The sequence below is a fragment of the Fukomys damarensis genome, unplaced genomic scaffold (assembly GCF_012274545.1).
Source record: "Fukomys damarensis isolate Sample0158 unplaced genomic scaffold, DMR_v1.0_HiC HiC_scaffold_15, whole genome shotgun sequence".
In the NCBI taxonomy this organism is placed as follows: Eukaryota; Metazoa; Chordata; class Mammalia; order Rodentia; family Bathyergidae; genus Fukomys; species Fukomys damarensis.
Window position 1 is genome coordinate 35,442,292 of NW_022900927.1, and position 17,722 is coordinate 35,460,013.

At 34.4% G+C, this 17,722-nt stretch overlaps 1 protein-coding gene across 2 annotated transcripts in view; it reads right to left on the reverse strand.

Moving 5' to 3' along the window:
• Ptprr (protein tyrosine phosphatase receptor type R) overlaps window positions 1-17,722 on the reverse strand; it is a 250,661-nt gene that overhangs the window by 217,985 nt on the left and 14,954 nt on the right. For both annotated transcript variants that reach the window (XM_010617486.2, XM_010617487.2), the window contains exon 2: window positions 12,557-12,855. In XM_010617486.2, the coding sequence (XP_010615788.1) occupies window positions 12,557-12,855 (299 nt within the window). The remainder of the gene's footprint in view (window positions 1-12,556; window positions 12,856-17,722) is intronic.

Sequence of the window (17,722 nt, forward strand, 5' to 3'; positions counted from 1 at the left end):
TTCCCCTACCTCCCACCTTCCCTACACCTTTAGCTCCTTTCTTCCCATTTCTCAATGTCAGGAATCTTATTAGGGTCTTCTCTATTATTGCAGATTATTCACTCCAGAGTTAAATTTTTTTGAGTGATCAAGATTACCAAAAGAATCTATGCAGTGAAGTGCCTACATTTTCATGTGCTCCTTCTCTCTATTGGTCCCTTCTCTTGTTCCTTCACAGTGACAATCTAGGTGCCACCCTCTTCTTTTTCTGTATTTTCATTCTCTCATCTATCCCCTCAGCATTATCTGCTACATCCAGATCTGGCCAGCATGCTAGCTCCAAGAAAAACTCATGAATTTGTAAACTGCAAAAACAGTACACGGTTTTACTATGAAAGTAATTCTTTCTTCACGGCAGGCTAGAGTTGGAAAAGAAATCCAGTTCAATGCCCACCATATTTGATATGTTTAATTAGGAACCATTTTGGGAAGGGGTTGATTGTTTTGTTTCTTGGTTTTTGTTTTTTATTTTTTGTGCCAGGGATTTAACTCAGGACCACTGAATTATAGAAGAACTTCAGCAAGTATTTCTTGAATTCTTTAATGAAATGGAAAGAGAACTGCACATTCATTCCTGGAAGCTAGTATCATCTTGATTCCCAAAGCAAACAAGGCCTCCACTAAGAAGAAAACTACAGGCCTATCATCTCTTTAATGAACATAGATGCAAAAGAGCCTAACCAGATATTGGCAAACAATGCAATGAGTCATTAAATCCATCATATGTTATGACCAAGTAAATTCATCCCATGGTTACAAAAATGGTTCAATATGTGCAAGTCAATAAATATAACACATCACACAAATAGAACCCAGAACCCAGGGCAAAAATTACACAATCATCTAAATAGATGAAGAAGAAAAACCTTCATCAAATCCAACTTCCTCTCATGATTAAAAACCCTGAAAAAATAGAAATAGAAGGCTCTGATCTCAAACTGATAAAAGCTCTTTATATCAAACCTAATGCTAGCAATATATTAAATAGGAAAACTATCATATTAAATGTTTTTCCTCTAAAAATGAGAACAAGACAAGGATATTAACTATCAAGATTCATGTCCAATGAATTACTTGAACTGTTAGCCCAAACAGTAAGACAAGAGAAAGAGATAAAAAGAACATGTAAAGGGGGGAAAAAAGTCAAACTATCCTTACTCACAGATTGCATGATCCTTTACATAGAAAATCTAATAAATTCTACCAAAAGACTCTTCATATGAATAAAACAAATTCAGCAAGATAGCAAGATAGCAAGATACAAAGTCAATACAGAAAGATCAATAACATTTCTGTACACCAATACTGATCCCACTGATAAAAAAAATTGGGAAAATGTTGTCACTCACAATAGCTTTAAGAAAATCAAATACTTAGGATCAACATAACAAAGGAAACAAAAGTCTTCTATAATGAAAACTATAAATGTCCTAAAAAGGAGATCAAAGGGGACATCAGAAAATGGAAAGGTATCTCCTGTTCTTGGATAGGCAGAACCAATATTGCCAATATGGGCACACTACCCAAACTGTCCTATCAATTTATTACAATCCTAATAAATACCAAGAGCATTCCTTACAAAAATAGTAAATTCCAAAATTCCTAAAATTCATGTGGAACCACAAGAGACCCAGAATAGCAAAATAAATCCTGCACAAGAGCAACACAGGAAGCATTGCAATCCCGGATTTCATTATATTACAAAGCTACAATGATGAAAACAGCATATGCTGGCCAAAAAAGCAGACATGTGGATTAATGGAACAGAATATAGGACTCAGAAATAACCTTAGGCAATTCAGTTATCTGATCTTTGACAAATGGCCCAAGAACATATGCTGGAGGAAAGATAGCTGCTGTAACAAGTGGTGCTGGGAAAATTTGCTATATTTGCTAGAAGACTGAATAGAGATCCATATCTCTCATCATGGTAAAACTATTGAAGACAAAAGCATAAACAGGACTTTCTGAACAGAACTCTGATGGCACAAGAAATGTCATCATTAATCAAAAATTGGGATGATATTAAATTGCAACACTTCCTCACAGTAAAGAAAACAATAAACAGGGTGAAGACACAGCCTACAAAATGGGAAAAATTTTGCAAACTACTCCTCAAAGGACTAAAATCTAGAATGAAGAACTCAAAAGAATTATAACCTTAAAATAAAAGATCTAATCAAAAAATAGGCAACTGAACTGAGCAGGCACTTCTCAGAAGAAGAAATACAAATAGCCAATAAATACAAGAAAAATATTCAGTACCTCTGGTGCTGCATTAGAAAAATGCAAATAAAAACAACACTGAGATTCCATCTTTTCCCCCAAAAATGGATATCATCAAGAAATCAAATAATGGCAAACAAATGGCAAGGCTGGGGGATGGGGAAGAAGAAACACTTCTACATTGTTTGGAAGGTAAACTAGTACAACCACTATGGAAATCAGGGTAGAGATTCTTTAAAGCACTAAAACAGAAATTACATTTGATGCAGGAATTCCCCTTCTAAGTCTCTTCCTGAAAGCATAAGAGACATCATATTTCTTTTATAGTGAAAAATGCATTCGCATACTTATAGCAGCACAACTTGTAATAGGTAAATATAGAAAATGGCCTAGATGTCCATCAACAGATGAATGAATAAAGAAAATGTGATATTTATACACAATGGAATAATCATGGATAATTTTGAGTGATTTGTATGAAAATAAGTGTACTTTGAGACAGTAATGCTAAGTGAAATAAATCAAACACACAGGCTTAAATATCACATTGTTTCTCTTGTATGAGAATCCCACAGTGTTACTAATTTAAAGGATAAAATAAAAGATAGATAATAGGAAGCAGGGAGGTGGATCTTTTGCAAATGAGAAGGAGATTAAGAGATGTAGGGAATGAGGAGAGAGGACAAGGGATCGGATTGTAAAAAAAAAAAATTAGGATATATTTTACACTAGTACCAACTCTACAAGATGAATATAATCATTATGTACTGCAATTGTGTACAAATAAAAATTTTAAATTAGTTCTTTTGGAAAGATACCCAGCAGAGGGATGGCTGGGTCAAATGGAACCTCCCGTCCCAGCTCTTTGAGGTATCTCCATATTGATTTCCACAGTGGTTGCACCAGTCTGCACTCCCACCAACAATGGAGAAGGGTTCCTTTCTCCCTACAACCCCACCAACATTTGTTATTCATTGATTTCTTGATAGCAGCCATTCTTTGTTGGGGTGAGGTGAAATCTCAGTGTTGTTTTCATCTGCATCTCTTGAATTATCAGTGATGTGGAACATTTTTTTCATATAATATGCACACCCATGTTTATAGCAGCACAGTTTGTAATAGCTAAAACTTGGAAAAAACCTATTTGCCCATCAATTGGAAACTGGATAAAGATGTGGGTTTTCTATAAAATGGAATATTACTCAGCCACAAAGAATGAGAAAATAGATTCATTCATAGGAAAATGGATACATATTGAAGATATACCCCTAAGTGAAATAAATAAGGCACACATGTGTAAATACCAAATAGTTTCTCTGGTGTGAATAATCCGCAATAATACATAAGATCCTAATAAGATTACTGACATTTAGAAATGGGAAGAAAGGAGCTAAAGGTGTAGGGAAGGTGTGATGTGTAGGGGAAGGGTAATAAGGGGAAAAAAATGTGAGCTAATGAAAAGATGGAAATAAAGTGTTTGTAGATGGGGAGTGGGGGAGGGGGCAAAGGGAGGGCAGGGACAAGGGGAAAAAATGAGAATCAAGACTTGTCATGTAGAGGTATAAGATCCCAACAATGAATGTAACTGTGCTGTATCCCTAAAATGTACCAATAAACTCAATTAAAGCTGAAAAAATTTTTTTAAATTAAAAAATAAAATGGAATTTACTGGTGATGAAAAATATTAATGGTGCAAAAGACGTGTGGTGACTCAGAAAGCTAAACATAATATAAAACATGCACATTAAGGCAATACTTTTAAGTGAAATAAATAGGACACACATGTGTAAATACTGAATAGTTTCTCTGGTGTGATAAACAGTGTAAATAAGCACTAAAATGTGTAATAGATAATGTGAAATGGGAAGAAAAGGTTCAAAGGGGAAAGTAAAATGGGAAGGGTGGGGAAAAGGAAAGAAGGGAATGGCATTAATATGAGAAAATGAAAAAATGGAATCAAGTCTTTGTAAATAGGGAGGGATGGAGGGGTTCAAGGGAGGGCAGGGAAAGAGGGAAAAAATAAGAACCAAGACAGATTATGTAAAGGTGCAAATTTTTAATGATGAATGTTGTTATAGTGTATACCCAAAATGTACCAAAAAATTACCTTAGAAAGATAACAAAACTTTATATATATGCAGATTCTATACATGTATGTATAGTTCATGATGATGATGGTTATGTAATAGTTTTATGTAATAGAATTATTTTTATTTCATCTTTTTCCTTCTCTATATTTTCCAAACATTGTGTAACTTTATGAAGATATATATCTTTAATAATCAGAAAAATATTACTAAATTATTCTCTATGAGGGAATTTAATATATCATGTTTAGTATGATCAGTGAGTAAACCAGATCTCTTAGGACTTCAGTCATCCTAATATTGAGGGTATATGATGCCAAACAAGCAGGTGTACCGAGCTGTTCAATGTGGTAACATCACACTGACATTGTGGAAGTTTAGCCTCTAGCATTTTCAGAATTCATTCCATATCCTTCTTGCTGATTTACTATCTAGAAATGGAGAAAAGCAACAGATGGTGACAGTTATGATTGTCAGGATGCAAATATATCTCAAGAACGGAATTTCTACTTCAACATTATTTTGCAAAGAGATGGTAACATCTCAGGAAATCTATGCACAAAGTATTCCAAAATTCAAATCTGGTATAAAAACAGTGACTTTATAAGATTTTATAATTTAATAGGAAACATTTACATTAGATTGAAAGCAAATGGGCAAAAGTTTATCCAAACTTCTGTATTATATTATAGAAATTCTGTTTTTCAACCTTTTAAAACCTAAAATCTAACTTGACTGTAGTGGATTTTGTTATTATCTATGGAATGACCATTGTGAATCTTTTAAGTCACTTCTAATGATTTTTAATCCTATAATTGAATCAATAAATCATTTCAATATTTATTGACTATTATTTGTGTGTGTGTGTGTGTGTGTGTATGTGTGTGGTTTTTGAGACAGGGTCTCACTATGTAGTTGAGACTGACTGGAACTCACTATGCAGTCCAGGCTGGACTCAAACCTGCAGTGATCCTCCTGCCTGAGCTTCCTGAGTGCTGGAATTACAGGCATGCGCCACCACACCCGGCATTGATTAGTTACTTTGTATTCACTGATGAAAAGTAATCGATTAAAATAGTTCAAGCCCTGTGTAGCAGCTCATGCCTGTAATGACAGCCCTCTGAGAGGCTGAGGTAGGAAGATCACAAATTCATGCCCAGCTTAGACAACTTAGCAATTTTCCATGGCCTTGTCCCAAAACGAAATATTAATAAAGTCCTGGAAAGTAGCTCAGTGCAAAAGCCCTGGTTGCAATCCCTAGTACTGGAAAAAAAAAAAGCAAGGAAAATGTAAAACAAGACCATATGATAGCAAGTAATTCAGTGCTAACATGCAGTTAAGAATATTTTCTTGCCAATATGTATTATGTAGTTAGTTATAAGCTCTTGAATTGTGTTTCTTTTAGCATCAATTCATTTTTTCACTTAATAAACATTTAATGAATAGTTATTGGGTCCTTACCATGGCCGGGTACTATAATAGGGACTGGAATGAACTATATAGAGGAACAAACTATATACAGGAACAAACTAGGAAAATCTCAACCTTTTGGAACTTACAAGGTACTATGGATGAGGGAGGAAGAAACATAAAACACACTAGCCAAATGTCAATAACGCTATGAAGAAAAAGCAGGAAGGTGGCCATAACTATCTTTGAAATCTATCATTTTAGTGTCAATCTGACTAATGTTAAGATAGCTCCCTCCTTTCAGTGATGCAGTATGTTACCAATTCTTTTTGTTTTCATATTTCTACTTTTGAAATATGTTCCTGAAAATCATCCAAGCTCTCTATTGACAATTTAAGTAATAAAGTGAAGAAAGAACTAGAAAAATCATTGTAGGTTAAGGACAAAAGAATGTAATTTTTTAAAAACTCACATATAATATCCATGTCCACAAATTGCAGTTTGCTATTTCACATTTATTGATTCATTTTTAAATCTTAATTGAGCCTCTTTATGTATTAGATATAAGAAAGGTAGGAAGTGCATTCTGGGAAGAAGATATCACAGGTAAAGTTCTTGATCCAAGAACAGGCACAAAATTGGTGACAAAGACAAAGCCTGAGCTTTGGTGTGCAGTTAGCTTTGGTGTGCAGAGGGGTAAGAGATGAGCTCAGGAACAGAGATGTGGGCTCCTAACTGTGTGCAGTGCTTCCCAAATTTCTTAAAACCCAGGAATCCTTCAGGGATTATTTGATGAATGCACTGATTCCTGAAACACATCCCCAAACTATGGACTCATCAGGAAATGTTCTGGGAATCTTGGATCCCATGTGACATGGATATTAGCCATGGCAATATGCTTGAATTTTATTTATAGAGCAATGGGAAGATAGTGGTGAGTGAGTGAGTGTGTGTGTGTGTGTGTGTGTGTGTGTGCTTGTATGGTGTAGTATGGTCTGATTTAAACTTTCTGCAGATCATTCTGACAAAAATTGGGTAGAAGGAGTGCAGACTGACTAGTTAGCACGATGTCACAGTAGTTTATAAGGGAAAGAAAGGCAAAAGTCTAAAATGAAGTAATGAAGATAATTTTTTCATGTTATACGCTTGCTGCAACAATAACAATACATCATTCTTAACACAATGCTAAAAAATGCTCTGTACTTAACAGAAAACAATTGTTGCTTATTACCATCATTTTTAGTTTTTGCTAACTAGCTGTCCAATTGCGCCAACACCATGTAATGGACAATGCTTTGCAATCCATCTGTGATGCCTCTTTTGTCCTACTTTACTTTCTTATATAGATTGACTTCTCTGTATGATTTCTGCTTTCCCATTCATAAATCTGCATGCACATGTTTTAAACTGTTGTTTGACCAGCTTCCTTGCACTATGGTGGTTTTTAAATTAGATTTGTTCTCTCAGGCTTTTAAATCTGCTTCCTCTAAGAACTTGAGGGCAGTTTCTCAGGAATAACTGGAAGAGACTTTAGTCATGCCTCACATTGCAGTAAACTTATACCTTTCATCAATTTAGCATTTTGACTTGATATTCACTGTTTCGACTTCTGCGTCATTTGACATATGATAAAGCAAGTATCCATTCTGTAACTTTGCCAACCATAGCAAGTTTGCTCACAAATGGGCCCAGACATCTTCTACTACAGTTTAGTGCAGTCCTATTGTTGTCCACTATATAAGTAGTCAAGAGTAGACAGGCTACAGGGGTTTCCTCAAATTTGAAACTTTTGGGGAATATAACATAGCAGGTTCAATAGATTGCAATAAAGCACAGTCTTTCTCATTGACAAATAATCTAGGTTTTAGGATAAATCATTGACAACTCAACTTTCTCCTATGTCATAGCCAATATGCTTTCTTTTTGAGGCACCTTTGGAAGTGTGAGAGCATGGCCTTTGTCGTTCATTTTTATAGAAACCCTTACTTGGGCTAAGTTTTAAATTCTTATATCCTCATTGTTCCTTGAAAGGGCTGCACTGTCTTAATAAAAACTGAATTTCACATACTCTGCTTTAGCATACATTGAGGTACTATCTTTGCTTAACAGTGCTCCAGTTTCCCCATAAACAATCTTCCCTTCCATACGTGGCTTTTACTTTTTTATTATTCATTAAATTTATTGGTATATTTTAGGTATACAGTATGATGACTTTCACCATTGGGAATTTGTACCTTTACATGATATAGTTTGGTTCTTATTTTCCCCCATTCCCCTGCCCTCCCTTCACCCCTCCACCCCTCCTTATTTGCAAAGACTTTGTTTCCGTTTTTTCCTTTTCTCATATTTCTTTCTTTCCCATCTTTCCTGTCCCTACTCTCTCCTTTCCCCTACCCCTTTGGACCTTTTCTTCCTATGTGCATCCATGTTTATAGCAGCATACTTTGTAATAGCTAAAACTTGGAAACAGTCTAATTGTCTATTACCTGGAGATTTGATAAAGAAGATGTGATTTTTTTAATAAAATGGAGTACTACTCAGCCATAAAGAATGAGAAACTGGAAACATTTATAGCTAAATGGATGGACATTGAACCTATATTGTTCTGTGAAATAAATAGGATACACATGTACAAATACCAAATAGTTTCTCTAGTGTGAGAAACCAAAAGTATAAATAAGGATTAAAAAGTATAATAGATAATGCTTTTACCTTTTTAAGGAAAGCTCTAGGAGTGGGATGTATGGTTAGGTTTGAAGTATAAGTCCGGTCTTATCACATGCCACAAATTGTTACTGATAGTTAAGACATTCTTTCCAACTGAATGTAAACTTTCAATGATGAAAATCCTAAAATTTAAAAAACCCATGTTGTGACTGAGATCAGAGTCATTCTGAGAATTTAATGTCACTCAGAGGAAGTAGATTTGGGAGATTGATCTGGGTCCCATAACATGAGCCCCTGATGAAAACCATGTGAGATTTCCTATAAAAGTATTGGTCCTTGAACCATTGCATTTTCTCTCATTTGTGTTAGATGTTTTTGTCACTTTCAAAAGAATACTTGTTACCAATAAACTTTCTCTGATATGGCCGACTGAGCCTCGTCTTATCTCCATAGATTAAGTCCATCTTTCGGGATGTTTGATATACAAATATAAAAGTATTGTTAAACCAGTTTGTTGATTGAAAAGGTATCTGACAATTATTCATTCACACCATACAACACAGTGTTAACAAAATGTCTACACTGTGGCAAGATAACCAAAAGGAGAGACTTTCAAAGCCCTTCAAATTATAGCTCGAGATTATCTCTTTAGAACAACTCTCCTAAACCGGTCAGCAACAGAAACAAACTGAGGTGAGGTTCAAGCCAGATCTCAAGACGAAACTCAGTGAAACATAGTTATCAAAAGCTTTTGGCACTTTTAATTTACCTTTTCTAAGGGAAGTATCTGATAAAATTATTTGCAAGAATATTTTGTGTCAAAAAATAGAATGACTGGCTGCTGGTCCGGGTGATACGGGATAAGGAAGATAAAAGGTTACAAGATTCTAGGAATCCCATAGAGACCATTTCAGCCTTCTAAAATGTACCACGATCTTATGTGCTTTAGAATAACCACAACTATATCCTCTAATCCATTTCTCTCCCTTTCTCTTCTCTTCCCATCATAATCTTTCCTCCCTCTTTGCTCCCTTCCAAGTACTAATCAGGCCAAACCCTGCTTAGCTTCTGATATCAGACAAGATCGGGCCCGTTCAGGGCGGTATGGCCATAGATCCTCTCTCCTTTCTGCTTCTTCCTTCTGCATCTTTTTTCCCAATTTTCTTTTTTCCAGTCCATCCTGTGGTGTGGATCATGATCTCTCTAACTGTGCCCTCTTTACTGACCCTAAAAATCACTCCTTTTATTCCAAAGCTTACTAGCCCTCAATTTTCTCATATTTTGGCTAGACTAGAACCTTGTTTACTCAGAAACCTGTGTTGAAGTGGTAAGGCCTATATCATTTGAATAAGTTTTCCCTTGTACATCTGGTTTCCTCCTTCCTGGTGTGTGGCCTTGTGGCCTGGTAAATGTGCTAAGGATCGAGTGATAAGAGCTATAGCATTTCCAGCAACACGGAGCTAAAGCCATTTCCCCCTCTTACCTCAGCTCTGACCTTGAGGCCTTTCATTTTTTGTCTACGTTGTACTTGCACAGAAACCCTAATAACAACTTCTTAATTGAGTTTCTGGAACATAATTAACATTCATTTGGGATAAACACTCTAATTACGCTGCCTTTCCCATGGAACAAATAAACTACAGATTTTTCTGTTTACAAAAGAAAGATGAAAAAGAAAAAAATTCACTTGTGGACAAATCTTTTATGAAATGCTTTGTAGTGGCAATTAGGAGGAGGGACATATGTCCTTGTTAAATTTATCATTCTGAAACTCACTGCCAATGATAGCAAAAACAGAGAAAGAAGGAAAGAAATATTGGAGGAGAAAAACGTAATCTCTTTCTCTGCTTAGAAGTTATGTATATATTTTGGAGGTTGGCAGATTCAGGCTGTCTGGAAAAAAATCCCAATAATTCACCACCTTAAGAAATGTATTCATTCTTAGTGCTTGTTAATAATAACAATATAAATTGAGCCACAAAAGAATTCTTTAGTACCATTGCAATGTTTTCCAAGCAATAAGTTTTGCATTGATAAATTGTCCCACAATATAGCAAGAATATATATCTTCTACATTCCATTCCTAAATTGCTTTTCTAGATAGAATGACCCTCCAAATTGGCTGATATTGAATTGCATGTCATCCTTATCCTTTTTGGGGAAGCTGAATATTACAATTTATTTTTAAAAATAACCCTATCTCTATGGTTTTTCTAGTAAGTCACCATGTACATAAGTAATGTAAGTGGATTATGGGAAACAGAACTAGCAATTACTGTTGCAAGGTACAAAAGCCACAGCATAGTCAGAAGCTAAATCAAGAGAACTTAGATAAGACTAATGTAACAAAATTGCCTATTGCTTCTATCACTCAAAAGGAAAGGCACAGCTTTTTCATAAATGTCTAAACCACAAAGAGGATAAAAGTGAAATGACCCACCAGAATTCTTCATTGATGCTTTGTTAATGATATTAAATTAATTAGACAGAACATGACATTACAGGATAAAATAATCTCTTGAACTGTAATTTGTAGTCCCTTTAGGAGTTGATAACAATGGGTATATGCTGGTCAGTACAGGCTAGATCTCCCATGAACACTAGCACTCACATTACCATATACGGATCCAAAGACATTGTTAACATTGGTGATCTTCACTGAATTGATGCAGTGCATGACTCTCCTCTTCAGAACATTTACTACTCATGAAACTCAAAACAAATGAAACAAAATAAAATTTTAAAAGTTTGGGTCTTTCAGAAGGCCAGATAACTTACATACTTTCTCTTAACAGATTTCATCTTGTGTTCTCAATTTATGACTTTTATTACATAATTATTGATACAAGACATTTCTCCAACAAAATCAGAGACTATTTTATTTGTTTCTATTTGCAGGTAATCCAAGTGACAACTGGGTCAAATCAATGCTCAATATGTGCTAGTTGAAAACATCAGTGAATAGATATTTAATTCTCAATACTAAATAAAGTGTACTATATCTAGCAGATAAAAAATAAGGAAAAAGAAGAATGTTAAATTTAATTTACTTGGTACATGGAGAGGTTATAAAATGCAAATAGTTTCATGGACTTATTTTGACCTCAAAAGTCAGCTCATTTTGTTATTCTTTTGGCAGGAATGTGATAATAAGCATCTAGCTGTTAATATTTAGTTTTTATTGTTTTATTTTTATAAAAATTTAATTGACACATAATAACTACATATGGGTAGAACACGAAATATTAATGCATATATAAAATTATGTAATGGCCAATTGATTTGTAGTTCTTATTTGGACCTCCTATTATGATTTTAAATTTGAATGGGACTAGAGTAAAAAACAGGCGTCAGTAGATGACTTGGAAACCTCTGGCCTGGGTTATCTACGCAGGAATATAAGTATGGGCCCGGCATGGGGGGTGCACCCCTATAATCCCAGTACTTGGGAGGCAGGGGCAAGAGGTTCACTGTGAATTCAAGTTCCGGCTGAGTGAGTTCAGGGCCAGCTTGAAGTACAAAGCAAGACCCTGTCTCAAAAAAACAAACTAGCAAAACCAAACACAAAATAAGATTATAAGCAATGGGAGTTTCGCATTACCTTGATAGGTTGGTGCTTGTCCAGTATGATATTAGGAATATCATCCATCAGTCATTCCCAAACAATCTCATTTACTCCAGTAACAGAGTACTCTCCTCCTACAATACTCTCTCCCCTCCAGTCATTTTAAAATGTATTACAATTTCAGTCAAATGACCAGAGAATCGTAAATAGATATTACTTATTTATATAGGCTCAAACTGAGGCATATCTTTTTTATACACATTATACAGAAGGATAGGATATGATCTGCTGTTACTGTATAGCCTTCTAAAGTAAGTTTAACTCAAACATTCATTAAGCATCTACTAGGCACCATGCATTGTGTTACAAGTAGAGGATACACAAAAGTTTTCTGATTTTATGGGATAAAGAAAGCAGACCATAAGCAAGTAACAAAGAAAAATCAGAGAATGAGAAGTGTTATGGTAAATTATCATTGAGTTTCAGTGGCAAATATTCACAGTTAGTTTTTTTAATCAAGCACAAAATATCAACATTAGCATCAGTCAAAACTGATACTTACCACCACGATTACATTTGCTGCTGGAATTGGAAGATTTTCCACTTCAAGGTCTTGACCAGCTGCGGCCAGCAGATTGAGAGATGGGTCATATGCAGTTCTGGGAAATGCTGAGTTAATTATTTGCTGGCTTTTGCTTCTCCAAGTTTCAGGAGCAGAATGGTAACTATGTTTATATATCTTTTGTGGAGCAATATCCAGGCTCTTCTCAAGGTCTTGTGAATGGTGATAGATGAATAATGGCTTCCCATTCTTCCTGTGGTGAACTGCCAAAAAGTGATGATTATGTCCTGAAAAACACCCTAAAAGAAAGAAGTGGGGAAAAAAATCAAAGGTCCTATTTGGTAAGTTAGGTAGAAATATCTACTAAAGAGAATTATCTTTTCTTGGGAAACTTGAAAGTTGTGCGAGATTGGGGTAAGTTAGTCTCCATTTTTCCCTCTGCTTAATCATACCAAACACAATGAACATACTCACTCGTGTGGAGAAGGGCAGAAGTGAGTGTTGCTTGAAAAAGTTCTGTTTGCACTCATTCTAATTCTTTTTTTTAATTAAGGAATTTTCTTTTTCATCTAAACATACAATTCCAATACCCTGGTGGATTTCTATTTCTGAATGTTTTATCTTCTCAAATGTTAAGCATTTATATCAGTATAAACTTACCCTTTTTTAACTGATAACATCTATATAATCCTTAATTCTTATTTTATATTTCTTATGGTATAGTTAACAATGTATAGCTTTTAATGCTTATAGAATATTTTGAGATCACTGAGGGAAGAAATCTGAGTACACCCATGCTAACAAATTCCAAGTCTGATAACTTTCATTGTCTCCTTCTTACTTAGGAATACGTCAGTTCAGCTAAAGACTATCTTCCTCAGCCTTCCTTGCAACTAAGGATTGCCATTTGATCAAGATATAGCAAATGGAATGTGACTAGACATGATGTGTACAAAGATGTAGTCCTTCCTTCTACCTTTCTATGTGTTAAGCATGGCGAGGCAATAATACGAAAGGATCCTGGTCTGATGAAAGAGGAATTACCACATCAATGCCAGAATTCCTACTTCAGACTTATATGGAAAGGAGATCATTTCCTACCTTGTTTTAGCTACTGTTATTTTAAATATATATGTTCAATTGCAGATATATATATGTATATATCACACATATATAACAATATATTCATTTTTATTTCTTCTGTTGGGTAAATATCCACTTCATTAAATAACTATACCTCCTGTTAGTTACTGGCCACAGTAAAATACAGATAACAGATATGAATCAAAAAGAATATCATTAGGTCAAATAACAATTAGATAAACAAGTAAAATACAGATAACAGATATGAATCAAAAAGAATATCATTAGGTCAAATAACAATTAGATAATGAAACACAAGATCTTTCATTTAACAGTCAGCAGAATTAACAGATCAAAATGAAGTAAGGGCTCCACATAGTATCCAGCAAAGCTAGGCACCCCAGATCTTTCTTGGCATGCCTGTGACATCAATAACCTATTCAAATACTGTGCCTAGAAAATTACTTAGCTTTTTGCACAAGATTTCCTCCAAAATCCCTTATTACTTTATCTTTTATCATTTACTTTCCAAATCTTGTGAGGACCTGTGACTTTTTTTTCCTTTTTTCAAATCTCAGCTATTAATAAAACAACTTTCAATTTCAATAGCAAAATCAGGGAAGATATAATTCTTATACTACTAAATATTATAGATTCTTTTATTTGGTAGGAAAGCCTATAACAAAGTCAGAAACCCAAGTTTATTCAAGCACACAATATACCTCCCCAAGAAAAAGAAGCATTTTTAAATGAGTCTTAGAAAAGTTAAACTAGGATAAAAAATAACAAATCTAGTCTATTTTTCAACTCCAAGGAAACCAATTCACTATACACAAAATAGACTCTGATTCTCTAAGGGGAGAGGAAATCACTCATATTTCATAACTGTAGAAATTCATCTGAGACACTATTATCAGCTAGAAAATTACTTTTAGTAGAAACCTAAATGAACATCTTCTGTTCAGAGAGTTAATATATGTGTAAAACACTTTAGCGCTATTCTCTATTAATAAAATGGTGACAAGAATAATAACACAGAAGTATCCTATTCTTAATTCCATAAATGCTGTATATTCCTAGTAATATCTGAGTCATGAAATCTGAGGAACTCTTATTTCATAAAAGAAATACAATTCACAGTATTTCAAAATCATTATAGACTACTCATTGTCTTTGTTAAGCTAGTAGAGCTTAATTTCTCAAAACAAAAGTTATATTCTAGTTAGCATGCTCAGAATTAAAGACAGATGATTAGTTTCTATTACTACATAAAAATCCATGTGAAATGTAATTGTGATTTGAATAATTTAAAAGGCTAACGGTATCAGAATATGACTCTAAAACTGTCTGTTTCTGTACATTATGGAAGGCCTTCTGCTAAGAAAATAGCTTGTCTTTATATCAATTAAAACAGCCATATTGATGAGTGAGAATTGCTGCAAATGACGGAGATATGTGCTGGTCACACAAGGACTGTTGGAGGCAAACCTATAAAACTTAGCAATTTCCATACTCTGGCTTCATCCTAAATATTACATTAAAAAGTAACAGCTAAGATGATCAGAGGAAGTATTTTTCTGAGAAGGGGGAAATAAGTGCCACTAGAGGCCAGGCATAGTACACTGGAGCTGTTTCCCTGTCCCACCTCGTGGCCACTATAAATAAGTAGCTTTTCCCTGCCACATCCTTCTGCCATGATGGCATTCAGCACAGGAATGAATACCCTGAAACCATGAGCCAAATAAACTACTTTCTCTTTATTTTGTGTCAGGTAACTGATCCTAACAACAGGAAAGTAATATGTACAGAAAATTGATACCAGAGAAGTGGGTGTGGCTCAGAAACTTTTGGAACTGGTTTACAGGAGGAATGGGGAAAAGATTGGAGAGTCATTCTAGAGAAAGCCTAGAAAACTATAAGCAGAATCCAATGGGTTATTTTTGTCAGAGCACAGAAGACAAGAACAATGACAGGAATTTAGAGAGGAAAGGGCAGCCAATAAGGAGGACACATTTCCAGATGGATGAATTGTACAGTTCTTATTATATAGTTCTCTTTGTCTGATAAAAAGTAAAGTTTAAAAATTTTTCAGACTTACCCAGTTGTTTATGTGAAAAGATTCACTCCTGTCTTGTCCTTGATTTACACATAAAAATTGACAGCATACTATGAAATATCTTACCAGCTTCATTGAAACAAAAAATTTTCATAGTATTATCTTTAGATCCCCTGGAGGCATGCATGTGAAAGGGAAGTTCTTTCTCCAAAAGCCAATCGGGAACTGAAGCTTCAGTTCAAAACTTTTATGTAACTAAATTGACAGAAAATCAAAACAAATTAGTTCATTTATTGAGTTAATGTTGTGGGAAGATACCAGCAGAAAAGATTTAACATAACTCTATTTCTAATAGGATGCATAGCCGTTCCCTTTATTTAGAAAAAGAAATATGAATGTGTAGTGTCGACAATATAGAAACAAAAGTGTCTAGAGAACAATTATATTTATGTGGGACTCAGGAGAGTGATATTTGAGATAAATACTTAAAACCTATAAGCATGTAGATGGAAAAAAGAGTGATGAGGTTGCCTGAATAGATTTGTGGAGTGAGATAAACAGAGTCTACATGAGATGTGTGGTACAATTTGTCATCTTCACTGAGTGCTGAGAGACAATTTTTCCCACCTGTGAGGGACAGTGTGTTTCTCACATAATGGTTAGTAAGTGGCTTGTCAGAGATATTCATCTGCACTTAAAATCAAGAGTACTAAAAAAAAATAAATGAATAGAATAAAGTGAGAGTATTTTTAATACATTTTCATGACAACAATATTTCTATGAGAATACTCAGTGGATTCTGATTATCATAAAAATTATATGACTGAAACTTCATTCTGGATACGACTTCAATAATTTCTGAAGAGATCATTAACAAAATAAAGAGAATGATTCTACACTGTTAAATTAGATGACAATATGATTCACTATTTCAAATTCAATGTTGGTCATTTCTAGATTCAAAAGGTGGAGTGGCCAGGCATGGTGGTGCATTCTTGTAATCCTAGAACTCAAGAGGCTGAGGCAGGAGGACTGCCATGAATTCTAGGCCAGCCTGGACTGAGTAGTGACTTCAAGCCCTGCTGAACTACATAGTGAGACCCTGTCGCAAAAGAAAAACAAAAAAAAGTGGAGTGTTCTTGAATGCTTCCTCTCAGAATAAGTGATTGCATTGTAAGTTTTAAGTCCATGATAGTAACTTATGAAAGGAACAAAAGTATGAAACAGTGGTCTTTAAAGAGACCTGAACAAATGAACAATCAGAAGTCAACTTTGTTATCTGACCATTTTATGAAAAGATTTTCATTGTTTTCTAAGGGAAACTTTTCTTCTTTTAGAAAGAAAAGATAAAAATATAATGCAGTAGGAGCAATTCTTGGGAATATTTACATGAAATGTGGTTGCTATCTGATTTGTAAATGCCTCTCAGGAGAGTTAAAAATATACAAGAGTACCTGTGAACATTTCATATAGGAAAAATACTTATTAATAGTATTGAGAATTTTTTTTAAATTCATATTTTATAAGAACAAAGAATTAAGAGTTTAGGGACATACAGTCTAATTCCAATACTCGCCAGCTCCTTCCCCTTAGATCGGTAAAGTTGTGCAGGTGTAATTCAAATGAACCTCAGTTTTCTAATCAGAAAATAAAAGTGGTGCTTAATTATCTACAACTAAAATAGAAGATAATTCAGTGAAGGAGAAACCTCATTTCACTTGACAGATTTTTCGCGGTCTTGATTTTTTATAAAGAGAAATTTTTCTCCTAAGTACAATGAAAGACTCATTGGGAACTTTCAAGAACAGGGATTTTTCAGAAGTGATATATTTGGGTATAAGAAGGCTAATGCTAAATCTATTTTTCAGTTGTTCATTAAATATATTGATAATGGTAACACAAGAAGTGATCAACATAGTAATGTCCAATTTAACATACTTAAAATATCAACACTGAACCCTCCTGGTAAATATTACAGCCTTCCCAAGATATGACAACTTTTTTTTTTTTTTTTTTTTTTTTTTTTT